General features: G+C 40.8%; 1 protein-coding gene across 4 annotated transcripts in view; it reads left to right on the forward strand.

Annotated features, from left to right (window-relative positions):
- The window catches only part of SEC31B (SEC31 homolog B, COPII coat complex component), a 53754-nt gene extending 46127 nt beyond the window's left edge, over window positions 1–7627 (forward strand). For all 4 annotated transcript variants that reach the window (XM_072130494.1, XM_072130493.1, XM_072130495.1 and 1 more), the window contains 4 exons: window positions 1698–1841; window positions 3794–3910; window positions 4888–4959; window positions 6553–7627. In XM_072130494.1, coding sequence (XP_071986595.1) covers window positions 1698–1841; window positions 3794–3910; window positions 4888–4959; window positions 6553–6732 — 513 coding nt within the window. In that variant the 3' untranslated portion in view covers window positions 6733–7627. The remainder of the gene's footprint in view (window positions 1–1697; window positions 1842–3793; window positions 3911–4887; window positions 4960–6552) is intronic.
- The last annotated feature ends 7989 nt before the right edge of the window (window positions 7628–15616 follow it).

The following is a 15616-nucleotide window of genomic DNA, read 5'->3' on the forward strand; positions in this document are numbered from 1 at the left end:
GCATACACCGGGAAGAAGATGATGAACTCCAGCGGACCTGAGCGGGGAAGCGACATTCAAGAAATCGGGCACACGCTGTAAGTGAATCGCGGCAGCTCTGAATCCTCGTCGGACATTCCGGATTGGCGGACGCAACGGGACGGGTAAGTAAATGTGCCCCATAGTCTTTTTTTTAAATCAAGAATGGCGACTTGTCAAGGCTAATGAAGATCTCTGGGATCTACATGAAGACGCTGTCAGGTAAGTATATTTAGTTTAAATGGCTGCCACGCAATGTGAAGTTCCTCACATTGTACTTGTGTTATGCCAGTGACAGATAATTATCATTGATAACATGTAAATTTACACAAGAAGAATACAGGAAGTCCACAAGTTACATACGAGATAGGTGCTTTCTGAAACCTACCATGAGGAATCTTCCATAAGAAATAGAACTGCTGGTAGGTTCCTCCTGTCTGCCTCTGCCCTAATTGTATTTTAATAATCGTGGAACCTAACTTGTTAAAAAACTTTATTTTAGTTATATGTAAATTAGCTGCAGAGGCTACTGGGGCTTGTACTAGCCTGGCCGGGCACTGGGAGCTAAGGCTACTCCACGCCCCAGTAGCCTCTCATTAACAGTAACTCCAGACAAAAAAATTAGTTTTCACTTTATCAATTCGATTTTCAAAGTTATGTGCTGTAATGGGAACAAGGGTGATCATTAAAGCTTCATTACAGACAATTTACATCTGATCATTACAGCCTGGGAATAATGTAAAGCATCCAGAGAGCTTCACCAGAGGTCACAGTGGACAGAGAGGTCCGTCTATAACTAGAGGTCATCTGTAAGTCGGTGTTCTTAAGTCGGGGACTACCTGTATATATAATACAGGCAGTCCCCGGGTTACATACAAGATAGGGTCTGTAGGTTTGTTCTTAAGTTGAATTTGTATGTAAGTCGGAACTGTATATTTTATCATTGTAACCCCAGCCAGAACTTTTTTGGTCTCTGTGACAATTCGATTTTAAAAATGTTGGGTTGTCATAAGAATCAGGATTAACACTAAAGATCCATTACAGACACCTGTGATAACTGTTACAACTGTTTATTGTAGCCTAGGACTAAAGTAGAATAAATTACCAATATCCAGTGGTCCGTTTGTAACTAGGGGTTGTCTGTAAGTCGAGTGTTCTTAAGTAGGGGACCGCCTGTATTCATTTGCAGCAAGTACATTAGAGAAATTTCTGAAACTAAAGCATTAGCCTGCAAGCAAGTGTTTTTCCAAGGATTTACCAAACCTTCATGGCAGGGTCCTCCTTCCGCTAGTCTCCTGATCACAGTTTTGTATTTATTCGTATCTTAATGTAATGTATGTGAACCCCTTACTGATTGTACAGCACCATAGCATTAATGGTGCTCTATAAGTATATAATAATAATAACCTGTAATCACTGAACTGAACAGACAGCCTCAGTTCAGTGGCTTGAGGTTTGGTCTGGGAAATCCAGCGAAAGCATGGAGAAAGTTTCTCCGACTGTGGGCAAAAGGGTTAAAGGTTAGTTCCATTCATCCTAAGGGGGTTGTTTCAAGCCTGGTTCAAGTGAATGGAACATACTCAATACTGTTGGCAAGAAAAGACAAATGGACATGAAAATTTGATTTCAATATTGCAACTGCTGTTTTAACTTCTCTGTTATTTGTGCTGTTGTTTCAGCAAAATCCTTTGATGCCTCCCCCTCCCATTACAACTCCAGTGATGAAACTGCCTCCTGAGCCAGAAATCCTTCATCCCCATCTCAGCAGCAGTGCCGACCCTGGTCAGACTCCTCCAGGAGCACCGAAAGAAGCAGGCATGCAGGTATACGGCAATAATTCTATATTGAGCAATATTTCTATTTTATCATCCAGCATCAGATGGATTAAATGTTTGACATATCTGATCTAGATTTAACCTGTCTAAGACCATAGGAGCCGCACCACCAGAGGCATTTTTAGACACATCCTTTTATAAAGGAGTAAAACTGCCTGTACAAGTGTCATAGAAACATGTACATGCGTTAATGTGACCTAAATGTGCCACATTGTAGTTTGTCGATCAGCTGTAAAGTTGGGTCAGGAGGAACATTCCTTCATGCAGAGTGTCTCCATCATCTGTCCAGCAACACTGAAGGTGCAACTATAGCTGCAATTGCAACATCGCCATAAATTCAAAACGCTACTGGCTGAGCGGTGCTCTTCCTTCTCAGATTAGTGTATAGCAGCAAATAGGCATGGCAACCCAATCAAACAACTACAGGTAAAGATCATTTTAACCCCTTTTACAATTTTACTCAGTCTTAGGGCGCATACACACGCGGTATGCCCGCCGTGTGCTGGAGAGGAGGAGGAAGTGACCCCTTCACAGAAAACAGGGGCACACGGCCGCACACTCGCCGAAAGACGGAGCATGCTCTATCTTTTTGCGGTGTGTGGCCCGGATCGGTGCCACACATGTGTTGCACCGTATCCCCGCCTTGCCGCTATTGCCATCTGTGGGGATGTACAACCCTTATAGCTGTTTTAGCTCCTATCGCTCCATGGGGTGCTCAGCGCAAAATCCCAGAGTGTGGGCAGGGACTCTCTAAGCAGACACATTATAATCTATCTAGTTCTGTGGGGTGACAATGTGGTTACATTATCAGGGTACAGGTGTATATACACTTTCGTCTAGATTCTGACATTGTACTAACACACTGACGCATAGAAAGAAAGATGAGACAGTTCAGAGATGAGATCCATGAGTTGCCTATTACACAGAGGGTGACAGACTTTTACACTGTTACACTTTTATCTCTGCTACATCTCTGTCATCACAGATCTGTGCCTGCTTCCCCCTTCCCCCGGATCACTTATCTCCTTGTAGTTTGTAATTTCTCTCTGCTCATGATGTGCTGACAGGAAGTGATCAGTGAGAGCTCCGTGCAGGGGGCGTGACTTCAGGCTCATAGCAGAAAGACACAGAAACTCAGCTAGCACAGCCTCACACAGAAATCCAAGATGGCAGCCACCTGACCCTAAAGTCAGAAGTCACAGGGTTGTGTCTAGGGGCAACTGAAATTGTCTACAGCAGGACTGATAGAGACAGGTTGGACTTATATCTATGAAACGCTGTATTTTTAAGCATTTCATATAAGAGTACATATAAGAAACTTGTCTTTGTAGGAATATCCCTTTAAAGTATTTTTTGTAACACATTATGTTGCTTTATTTATTTGCCCTGCAACTGTTGCCTAAAACTGTGCCCTGGTAACTTACTGGTACGTGTAATTGAGCTGTAAGGGGTCACTTCAGTTATGTCCGCTGTCGTCTCATGCAGGAAGTTTAAAGGTGACGGCAGGAGACACAGCAGGGAGGGCTGGCGGCTGATTTTCTTGGCAAAACTACTTCTTAATCTGCCAAAAGAAGACGTGTTGAAGCAATATTTTGCACAAAGAGTACATGTAGCCTTCTAGGAGTGCAATATACTCGTAAACTTCACATTTAAAATTCTGCTAACTTGCACTGTGAGTTCTGTCCTGGAGCTCTGACACTTATATACAGGGAATATCACTCTCATCCATGGCTCCTTGCATTAGTGTGGGCATGCTTATGTTTTAATGATGATACTATACTCTAGTTATGTAGTTACACACTTGCTCTCACTGCTCTCAGGAGGGAATACATTGCAGTATATGGCACCTAGAATGGAACTTTACAGACCAAAGTGTATGAGATATTTTACACTTTCATGACTTGGAGCTAATACAGACACATATAATGTCATCTTTACAGTTCCACCGGATGCCAGTTGAAAAAATAGAGAAGAAAGAATTGCCCGCAGAGCATCTACCACTACAGAGGACATTCAGCGGTCTGGTGCAGCGCTGCTCCACAGTCACATCAGACCCAGTGAGTTTTCACTTCAATGCTTTGATCACATGCAGAATGCATAATGGTGTGTTTTCTATATGATATGTGTATTGTATATGTGACAGTAGCCTGTTATTTTTTATAGCAGCTCATGATAGAAATGCAATTCCCTTGGAGTGGTGTGACATGGTGATTTAGTGAGCTGCATAACGAGATTAGTAACGGCGGCTCTTCCTCAATAATAAAGGGCTTGGATTGCAGCCGTGTAAGGACATACAATAATTGTTGGACTTTTGTAAAAGAGAGAAGCCATTAGGCGAGTAGATCTGCAGAGCTGCCTTAGGGGACGCAGCCTGGGTGAAGCAGCAGGAAGGACGAGGCTCAGCAGGATGAATAATGCTTTCCCAGCACGGACTATTGCTTCTTAGAGATCTTAATAGATGGAGAGACAAAAGCCAGCAGTGAATTCATATAGGGAGCTGCTTCCGTATGGGCCTCTAGTCTGTGCAGAACATAGTTATTGGATGCAGCTCATTCTCTTTCATTCACATACATCTGGAGGTGGCGGGAGAAGTCTTCAGATTCCATAGAATCTTCTGTTACTTCCTCCTCCATCTTTATACTCACAAGATGAGATATATTTTCCAGTGCCAATGCAGTTTTATTCAGATGTGTTTCAATCTCATAAATTCTTGGTAATGGTATTGCCAGTGTTCTTTAATTGAAGGGTCTGCTTTTACTGGGTCACACTAATATGTGCACTGAATGGTTCTGGGTTTGCTAACTTTACTTACAGACTTTGGAACTTTTCAGGTATGGGGAAAAATAATTAGGGATAGTTGTACTTCTGTATAATGGCAGATTTCAGAGAGATGTTTAATTAGTGTGGGGTATTTTAATGTACCGGTTCCCTTTTAATTGCAACTTATGTTCCACATAGAATTCATATAGTGATATATCATTTTTGTTTTTATTTGGGTTAAAAGGAAGTACAAATTATTTCCTATCTTTTGCAGAAAACCAAAAGGAAACTCGAGGATGCATTGCAGAGACTGGAGTGTTTGTACGACAAGCTAAGGGAGAACTCTGTGAGTATGGGGCATTGGTCTGTTGATAAATGTTGCATTTTGATATTGGGGGTTAGAATAGATGCATATATTACTAGAAGCCATTACTACCTTTAAAACTTTACTTGAGGGAAATCTACCACCAGGATGAAGGATTGTAAACCAAGCACACTGACATGTAGATGTATGTCCCCTCTGGCAGGACCTGCCGTTATTTTAGCCCCTGATGACATTATAAATTATGGAAATGAGCCTAAGGGGCCTGGATCCCATCAGGCTCATTTGCATAATTTTTAAAGCCTTTCATTGTAAGAAAAACAAGTGCATGAGAAGCTAAAATAAGAAGAGGAGCAGATCCTGCCAGAGGGAACACAGGCCAGTATTGTAGGGGTTTACAATGTTTGATACTGGTGGTAGATTTCCTTTAATAGAAGTATGTGTTTTTTAAACATTTACAACTGGGTGTTACTATGCCTTTTTGTTAAAGGGGAGTGTCTCTAAACACACAATTGGACAGTGTCCCTGTAGTGGCGTACTCGCCTTCACCCAAATTATTATTTAAATGTTTCTAGGAGAAATAACTAAGCTGCTAATTGGAAAAGTTTACACGTGGCGCTAACCTATGCATTTTTGCAAATGCATCACAACAGCCGAGAAGAGGAGATCTGCCTAATTACATTGCGGTCAACATTGTGTTTACAAAACACATAATAATAATTCCTTTATTTACATAGCGCACACAGATTACGCAGCACAGAGTTTGCCAAATCAGTCCCTGTCCCCAATGGAGCTCACAATCTAATCAACCTACCAGTATGTTTTGGAGTATGGGAGGAAACCCACGCAAACATGGAGAGAACATACAAACTCCTTGCAGATGTTGACCTGGATGGACTTGAACCCAGGACCCCAGCACTGCAAGGCTTTAGTGCTAACCACTGAGCCACTTTGCTGCCCTCTTGTGTTAACATGCATTGTCAACACAATGTTGACAGCAATGAAATTGGGAAAATCTCCTCTTCTCAGCTGCTGTGATGCATTTAGAATTGCATGCGTTGATGCCACGTGTGAATGCACACCTAGGTTTCAGAATCTGCATGGGAATTTACTTTTATTGTGTGCAGGATGTCAATTTACATTATGTTGTGAATTTTAATAGCAAACTGGAGCCTTTACCGAGCATTAAAAATATGTGTCAAATCCACTTGTAGCTCTCGTGGATTTTGCCATAGATGCATCCTGAAATTAGCTTTGGATTTCTCACCTCCGTATGATCATCGCATTAGAGAAAGTTGTCAATTCTGGATTTGCCTCAAATTTTAAATGCAACAAATCTTGTCCGGATGTGCAAATAAATCCGTCCAAGTTTTACTACGAAATTAAAATTCCATCAGGGTTAATAATATAAATCTGCAAATTGTCATTGAACAGTCCACAGGATAATGTTTATGCTCCATAAAACATTCTGCAGCATGTCAGTCAGGTTCCACTTGTATTGCAGTGCACATTACTGTGTGTAAAATCAGGACCAGAAATCTGGGACTGTTCTAACTTGTTCTAACTGTACTGGTTTGTGTATAGGTAGAGTTCACACTGCCAATTTCTTTCTTTCAGCTATCGGCGCATATTGTGGCTGGACTGCATGACATTGCCTGTTGTATGGAAAGTCGGAATTACCAGCAAGGTCTCGCTGTACACACACAGGTGGTCAGTGGCAGCAACTTCAGTGAAGTCTCCGGTTTTATGCCCATCTTAAAGGTCCTTATGACGATTGCCAGCAAGTTGGGAGTGTAGTACTAGAAGCCGTTGAGGATGGTATAGATACACACTCCGGAACCAGCAACGTAAAGCCTTTTTGTACTATAGAATGGGTTATCGGTTTCTACCATACTGGTACATCGCCTGCTTTCTCATATACAAACTGTACACGTGAAAGCAATATATTCTTCTCCCTATGATTACTGAGAAAAGTATATGTGAATCTGGAAGGACGCCATCTTGATATCTGTGCAGTCTTCTGAAATCGGCACTAGTTTCTTTTTTATGCTTCACAGAACCAAAAAAAATAAATAAATAAAAGTACAATATAAAAACATAAAATACCATAAAAGTTGTGATATTCAAGTGATTTGCACTTGAAATTATGGCTATATCATAATAAAGTAATCATGGCAGATGTGGAAAAGGCCGCAAACTGCACAAGGGAGCGCACATGTGCTTACACCGCTTAGTGTATGGTATGGGCCTTTATAGTTATCGGCTTTGCAGTGATAATTATTCATCAGGAGAAAATGAATATTAACTTATTGCCTATTTTTCTTGTTCTGTATATGCAGCAAGGCTTTAGTTTGGTTTGATAACATTTTGTTGTGGAAAGTCCTGAATAAAAGTGTCCTTGGAGATTCTGGATGAGCATGATGTGTTATAGGAATAAGTTATATGTAAGAATATATATATATTATAAATGAGCTCTCTAAATTATGATATATTATATAAGCAATCTGCCGTGCAGGGCGTTACAGCCAGCAGTGTGGACAATTTATGCCTCATTCTTGCGTAAGAATATGGAGTCTTTGTAACATGAAGTAAACGCTCAGGTAGCTACTGCAGTGTCCATCATTTTAAGTTATTGCGTTATTTAAAACCTGTTTATAAAAGCACAATGTACTGAATAAACCATTCAACATGACTCTCACTTTTTTTACTTGTATAAACAAGTGGAAAAACAGGGTTGTAACGGATTCACAAATCAGTAGCTCTTGGGATGAAGAACAACTTTGCCTTTTATCTTGTTATGTGCAGCAGTTTCTTTGCTATTCTCCTCAGTTTAGCTTATTCCTGCAGTAGCTGTGTCTCCTCGCTGTCTTCATATCTCATGATTTTGTAGAGTTGTTCAGAGATACAGAGGGGGAGATCAAGTGAAGGTGCTCTCTGTGTGTAGTTGATAGGAGAGCTGTGTCTGCTGCTGTGTGAGTGCAGATGTCTCCTACACAGAATAGTGAGGTACAAGATCTCTCCCGTCCCTTATCAGTCCCTCCATTCCATTCTGTGATTCTGCAGAACTTTCTCTATCCACTCTGCACCTCAAGCTGTGTTATACAATACTGTGCAGCCCCTCAGCTTCTGTTCTCCAGACACTTTCTAAATAGCACAGAAGCTGTTAACCCTTAGTGCTCACACAGCACAGACTATACACTTCATGAAACAGTTTCATACTACTAAGGTTCTTCCATGTGATAAAAGCTGCTATGCTGGTCACCATAATAATAATTCTTTATTTATATAGCGCCTACAGATTACGCAGCACTGCACAAAGCATGACAAATCAGTCCCTATCCCCAATGGGGCTCACAATCTAATCAACCTACCTACATATTTGGTATTGCCACCTCCGTAACAATCTGTATAATAATACAGAATCGTTACTGGACCTGCACGGTAAACGCCGGGGGGAAAAACGCAAAAAACTTTCCGAAAAAAGATAATTTTTAATTAATACCTTTAAAAAAAATTGCTCTAAAAAGTGATTTAAAAAAGTGATGCAGTGTAAAATAAGACTACAGGCAGTCCCCGCGTTACAAACAAGATAGGGTCTGGAGGTTTGTTCTTAAGTTGAATTTGTATGTAAGTCGAAACTGTATATTTTATAATTGAAGTTCTAGACAAATTTTTTTCTTTTGCCCCAGTGACAATTGGAGTTTCAAAATTTTTGCTGTAATTGGACCAAGAATTATCAATAAAGCTTCATTACAGACACATTACAGCTGATCATTGCAGCCTGGGACTATAGTAAAGTTTCAAGAGAGTTTCACCAGAGGTCACAGTGGGCAGAGGGGTCCGTCTGTAACTATGGGTTGTCTGTAAGTCGGGTGTCCTTAAGTAGGGGACCGCCTGTACTAAAAAGAACAACTGTTTTCTCAAAAAATAAGCGCTTAACCAGATTTGTCAGATGAAAAATAAAAAAAGTTATGCATATAAAAGACGGTGATGCTAAAATTAACAACATTTTCGCCAAATTATTTTTTATTCAGTAAAAACGGGATAAAAAGAAAAAAAATCTTTATAAATTAGGTATTTTTGTATTTGTGGCGCCCATAGAATAAAAATAATATACAATTTGTATGGTATGGTAAATGGCCCAAAAAAACCCCAAAATCTTCCTAAAAATTGCTGATTTTCATTTCCTCCACCAACAAAGAGTTAAGTCTTACCAATTAGCTATAGATGCCCAAAAATTACGTACCAGAAAAGTGCATCTCATGTGGCAAAAAAATAAGCCCCTATATGTCAACATTAAAAAAAGAAAAAAAAATTATAGCCTGTACAATGTGACATAGCAAATCTGCTCTGGATGGCACCTATTTCCATTCTATGCCGGTTCGTGCGCCCATACAGCAGGTTACCACAACATATGGGGTATCGGTGTACTCGGGAGAAATTGCTATCAACTTATGAGTGTATTGTCAAAAAATATTGCAATTTGTAGACCGCACCTACATTTTGTTTTAACCGCTATAAAACACCTAAAGGGTTAACAAACTTCTTAAAAGTGCTTTTTCACATGTTGAGGGGTAATTAATGGGGTAATTTACGAGTCTAGCTATTATTTAAGCCTCTCACAGTCAATTAAAAGTTGAGCAGGCCCATCTAAATACAGGTTTTGGGGATTTTCAAAAACATTTTTTAAAAGTGACCTAAATTCTGGGCCTTATAATAATTCTAGTAAAATATGTGGAATCTTAAAAAAAACATGCCAACATAAAGCAGACATTTAGGAAATGTAAGTTAGGGGTTAATTGCGGGCTTGCTATTGAAATTATAGCGCTTACGCAAGTAGGGAGTGTGGTGAGGTCTTGCATATAAGCTGACCTGAGCATAAGCCAAGGCCCCTACTTTTATCACAAAATACGTATTGACTCGGGTATAAGCCCAGGGTAGGAAATGCAGCCGCTACAATTTAATAATAAGTTCAACAGAGCCCCCTTAACAATAAAATGCCCAGCAGAGTCCCCACTCAGTAATAAAATGCTGTAGTGCTCTCTGCCTTCTACTGCAGTACAAGAGAAGCTATTCATGTGAGAGGAATCTACCTGACAACCAAAATATAAACATCAGGACTCACAGAGTAAGGTTAGAATTGTATCTGTGAAATGTTGTATTTTTGTTAATTACATTAAATTTGAGAACTTATTATTTTGTTATCCTGAGTATATTTATATTTTTGTGTTCCTGGGGATACCCCTTTAAGTAATTTGTATTGTCTAGTCTGGGGGTCTGTATAGTGTGTGGTTTGCAGATTCTTGAATTATATTCGGGGTGCAGCAACAGGTGACATTGGCCCTATCATATAACAATCAAGTGATGAAGCAATACTCCGTATGGATCAGATGAAGAATTTTATTCCACCATAATAGTGCGACGTTTCAACAATTCAATCAAGGCATTATCGAGCAATGATATGTATATGTGTTTTCATGGTAATGCATGCGATTGGTAACTAGCACCCTCTGTCTTGTATTTAAACAATGCAAAACAACAGGTGCCATTGCATGCGTTTTCATCAAAAGACATAGGCTGGTGCCACACGCACTTCTTTGTCTGTGTTTGAATACGCAGACAAAGCCGCACCCACCAGGGCGGGCCGCGGCCCGATCACGTCGGTGTCTCTATGGAAACGCCTGCAATCGGGAACGAGCCACTGGTGTTTTGCATTAAATTAACGCAAAACACCGGCGGGTCATTCCCGATCGCAGGTGTTTCCATAGAAATGCCGATTCAATCGGGCGGCGGCCCGCTCCGGTCGGTGCGGCTTTGTTTGCGTTTTCATAAGGCAGACAAAGTGGTGCGTGTGGCACCAGCCATATGCAATCGGCACCAGCCCAGACCCCGGGGTGTTCCTATTGCATTTATGACCCCAATACAAATGCCACATGTAAAGGTAGTATTTGTATTATGGAAAATTCTGTGGTATTGTGTGATTTTAGTTTGCTGGGTACAAGAGTGATTGAATAGTAAGACAATTTTCTTTGTAACCCGTTTTTCTACCTGTATTCAATAAAAAGAAATTATAAAAAAAAAAAAAAAAAGAATAGTAAGACAATATGGCCCTCACAACAAAAGAGTTTTCTCATTTGTTCCCCCATCTGGTGTATGCTGCCTCTGTGTTGCTGCTTGTTTCTGAGGTAAAAGTGAGAGCAGATAACAAGATAAGGCCTCATACACATAAACATTGTTTCCTCAGGTCATACGACTGAGGTTTTTACGGCCATCACATGCCACCATGTATTCCTATGGGTCACACACCCAGCTGAGCCCTGTGTCTCGGCCTAGTGCTCCTGAGGAAAAAAACTCAGAGCAGGAACTATTTGTGGCTCTGCACTCCCATACAAGTGCTGTGCAAAATACAGCTGGCAGTGTGTCATCCGTGTCTCGTCCGTATTTGAAGTCTTAAAAAAAACCCATTGGAGAGGTTTGTGTGGCTGTAGGAAAAATACCATCATGTGTAGGAGGCCTAAGAGAGACCTATCTACTAGAGAGGAAGAAGAGACAATTGTGACCAGTAATAATGTCTGTGAGGCAGAGTTCTCCATATTTGTGAGGTAAAAGACACATCTGCTGACAGGAATTGGAGAGGGGAACGCATACAGACACCAGTGAGGTAAATGGCAGATTTATCTACAGATTAAACAATATATAGAATTGTTAAATGAGTCATCTATTAGCCCCTTAATGATCAGACATGAAAAAACCTTAGGGTGATGTCACACGTGACGTTTTTGGCTATTTTTGGGCCGTTTTTAGTTAGTGCGTTTCCAGGTCGTAAAAAACGCAAGCGTTAAAAAAAGGCATCCGTTTTTTAAAAATGCATGCGTTTTTGTCAGTTTTTAATTGGGCAAATTCGGAAAACTGGACAAAAACGCATGCGTTTTTTACAATCTCAAAAGGCACTAAAACTAAACTAAAAACACCATGAGTGACATCGCCCTCACCTATCGAATGCTTTTTAGGCCCTTTTTACACCATCATTGCAGCAAAACTGCAGTCTTCCCCTTAGGCCGCGGTCACACGATCCGCTAGACGTCCGTTCATAACGCGACGCTAGCGCACAGGGGGAGGTCCTCGGCCCGAACGCACATGCGTTTCCAGAGAAACGCATGCGATCGGCTTATCAATCGCATGCGTTTCCCTGTTAACGCATGTGCGATCGGGCCGAGGACCGCCCCCTGTGCGCTAGCGTCGCGTTATGAACGGACGCCTAGCGGATCGTGTGACCGCGGCCTTAGAGTCTTCACACGTTTTTGATTTAATTTTTTCATGCAATTAAAAAAAAGACTGATTGTGGCCTTTGTTTTCTCTAACAATGGATCAGTGAGAAAAGTATCACATATGCATTATTTGCGCACATCACCCGCAAAACTAGAGCCCATCACAAAAATATATGTGCACGCGTGTGCAATATAAAACCCATTGAATACAATGCAAATCCCGCACGTCCCAAACTAATGCACATTCGAAGGCTTCCCTAGCGTTTTTTTGGTGACATCATGTTTTAATGGCCTGAACCTTTTTTATTTGGTGAACAACAAAATAACATTTTGGCTTACTGAGTTCAGCTACTGAAAAAAAAAAAAATGTTAAAATTATCCCTGTACCAACAAGCCATATTAAGTAATTAACCCCTTTGTGGCCCGAAAAGGCTCTAGTGACCAGGTATTTTTAGCTAATTTTCTTAAGCCCTGGTTTAAGTGCCATAACTTTTTTTTTTTTTTAATGGAAACTTAACATTTTTTGCTGTGTTTTTTTCAGGGCATATAGAGCTGGTTAAAACTTTATAAAAGTTTTACTTTTTTTTTTAATTTAGTGGAAAAAAATGTTTTTTTTTGTATGACTTTTTTTTTTTTTTTCAAATTAACTCAAAATGAACCTTATTAATGAATTCCCCATTTTGTTTCGGTCATTTTGATATATGATAGGTGTAGTCTCTGGCAAATGTGGCGACTATAGCAATGTTTTTTTGTAGTGCAGTGGAGAATTTCTTTTATATATGAGGAAATGTGAATGTATTTTTATGAATATTTGTTAATAATTTTGTGTGTGTGTTTTTTTTACTTTATATTTCCCCCGTGAGGTCATAAAAGACCCCTGGGGGGCATTTTCCTTTTTTTTAATTTTTATTTTACTTTATACTTTACTTTTTAAAGTTTTTCCTAACTGGGGCATCTATAAAAACCGACAAAAACAAACACCTGTGCCTGGGGATTCTGATCAGAGCTGTACTGGGTCTAATTAGACCCAGCAGCTCTGGTTAACCCCTTAAGACCCGGCGGTTACATAACCACTGAGTCTATAGAGCGGGCTCTGCTCCTCCGCCCATCGTGCAACTGCTATAGACGTCAGCCTGCGGTCCAAAAGGAGATAATAACCTTATTTTGTAATGGAATCTTTTCAGGAAATGCATCCAGATTCCTTTTACGTTTACATCTTTATTCATGTACAGCCGTATTCTCTCAGTAATTTTTTTTATTCCTTTGTACGCCACCAAACTGGGGTATGAGGCGTGATAAATGCCCCCACTGACCCTTGTCATATTGCATCTTTCTGTAAACTGACTGTGTATGGAATTTAAAATGTTTTCTGTATAAAATGTAAAAAAAAATCTGCTGCAGAGAGACTGACTTTATGGTGTGGAGTTGTCTGCATTTTCATTCTGTGCATTCTTTCCCGTGTGCATGCTCCTTGTGTGTTGCATCCACTGGGAACCGGTCAATGCATGTTTAAATGAGGGACATTTGTCTAGTGACAAAGTAGCATTCACTGTTACTGGTGTCCCCAAACATCCGGATGCAACAGAGCTAGGCCAGCATTTATTGCATTCAGGAGTGGGATTTGTTATGACAAAAGGTACAGAGAGGTGACAGAGTGTTAGTTGGCAGATCCACCGCATTGAAAGATCAGCCCTCTAATCCTGTTTTAGATAACATCATGTCTGGGGGCTAGAATGTTTTTGTGTCCATGTGTGTGTTTGGGAGGGAAGAGGGGATTGTTGGGCTGTATTTGTTTGTAAAGCCACTTGCTCTGTGCATAATACTTGCACTAACTTCTATTGAGGGAGTTCTACGAAACTCTGCAAAGTCCTTTCCCAAAGTGTCTTTGAAGCAAGGAGCCCATTGAAAGACATAAAGGAAGGGAGAGGGGATTAGTGTGTTCAGCAGCTGTGAATTTCGGTGGGAGGTTGATGAACTCCCAAGTCTTTGTTTAAATAAAGGTTGAGAAAAAGAGTTATCCATCTCTGCTGGACTCGGGCGCACACACAGCGACTACAAACTTAACTCCACAAGAAACTGCTATGTTCTGTACCAGTACCTCGCCTCATTCATTCCAGACACAGAAAAGGCTCCAATACACTTACAAACACATTTGTGAAAAGTCACAAATCCAAATTCACTACTGTAAATGCTTATGAACAATGGGTTACAGCTATCTGAACAATGCCAGGAATTGCAATTAGTTCTCCCCTTATGCTACTTGGCATGGAAAGGTTTCAATGGGGGTGGCAGACTGGGCCGCAGTGGGGTCTTTTTGCTCGTTGCAGGTGCAGGTTGAAGTGCAATCCTACGCCAGGCAGGGCCTGCTGTAGAATTGGATGCCGATGCAGCCGATAGGCGGACACATCTGGAAGGCGGAGCCTTCTAATACATCCAACACCACAGAGGGGCGGGGTTGTCATCATATGCTGGTTTCGTATACTTACCAGAATACTGTTGTCTGAATGAGGCCTTAGCATGACCACAGCAAGCAATAAGCGTCATTGTTATCTGCAAAAACTCTCACAAAAATCGGTGCATATGGCAGACTGCAATTTAGCTATGTGCCACACTTCCAGATAATGCTAACAATTGGCTGATTTTATGTCTGTACAGTTGTTCGGAAAACAGTAAGGCTGGGTACAAATCACGTTATTTGTGTACGCTCAGTGTATACATCAGGAAAGCTCCTGACGTATATGTTCAGCGTACACATTGCCATATCGTGGCAGATGGAGGAATAGTCTTTCTATTCTGCTCCCTCCTGCTGAACCATGTATGCGTTTGGCAGAGACAGTAGTGGCCTATGAGAAGCTGATGCAGTGTATTTCATCCTTCCGCCAGCCTCGCTGAGCGGATATGCCACTAAGCAGGAAGGGGGACCCGGTGATGTCACTGTCCATATAAGGACGATTACATCACTGGGAAAACACCCTGTACATTGGCAGCAGCTAACCTTCGACTGTAGCCAAGGTAGAAGTAACTATAAGAATGTAATAAATCTTCACAATTATCTGGATCTTTTTCCTCTTTCTCCCTCCTAAAGTGACAACTCTAACAAGCAATAGATAGATCGGATTCATAGAATTAGAAGATTACCCAAGACTCTACGAAGACGGAAAGGGGAGAACTAAGCAGGAGCTGATTGAGATTGAAGAGATACAGGCAGAAACTGCGAGTGTGGTAGCTAAATATAAAGCCCCCAAGCTTTCTTTACATCCATACAGGTCAGTAGTTATCTATAATGTCCATATATTATTCATGTTGCTTCTGAGTAACAGAACGATAAAGAGGAGCAGATACTCCTCAATAATAATAATTATTATTTAGCGCACACAGATTACGCAGCGCTGCACAGAACTTTGCCAAATCAG

Source organism: Engystomops pustulosus, chromosome 11, assembly GCF_040894005.1.
Source record: "Engystomops pustulosus chromosome 11, aEngPut4.maternal, whole genome shotgun sequence".
Classification (NCBI taxonomy): Eukaryota; Metazoa; Chordata; class Amphibia; order Anura; family Leptodactylidae; genus Engystomops; species Engystomops pustulosus.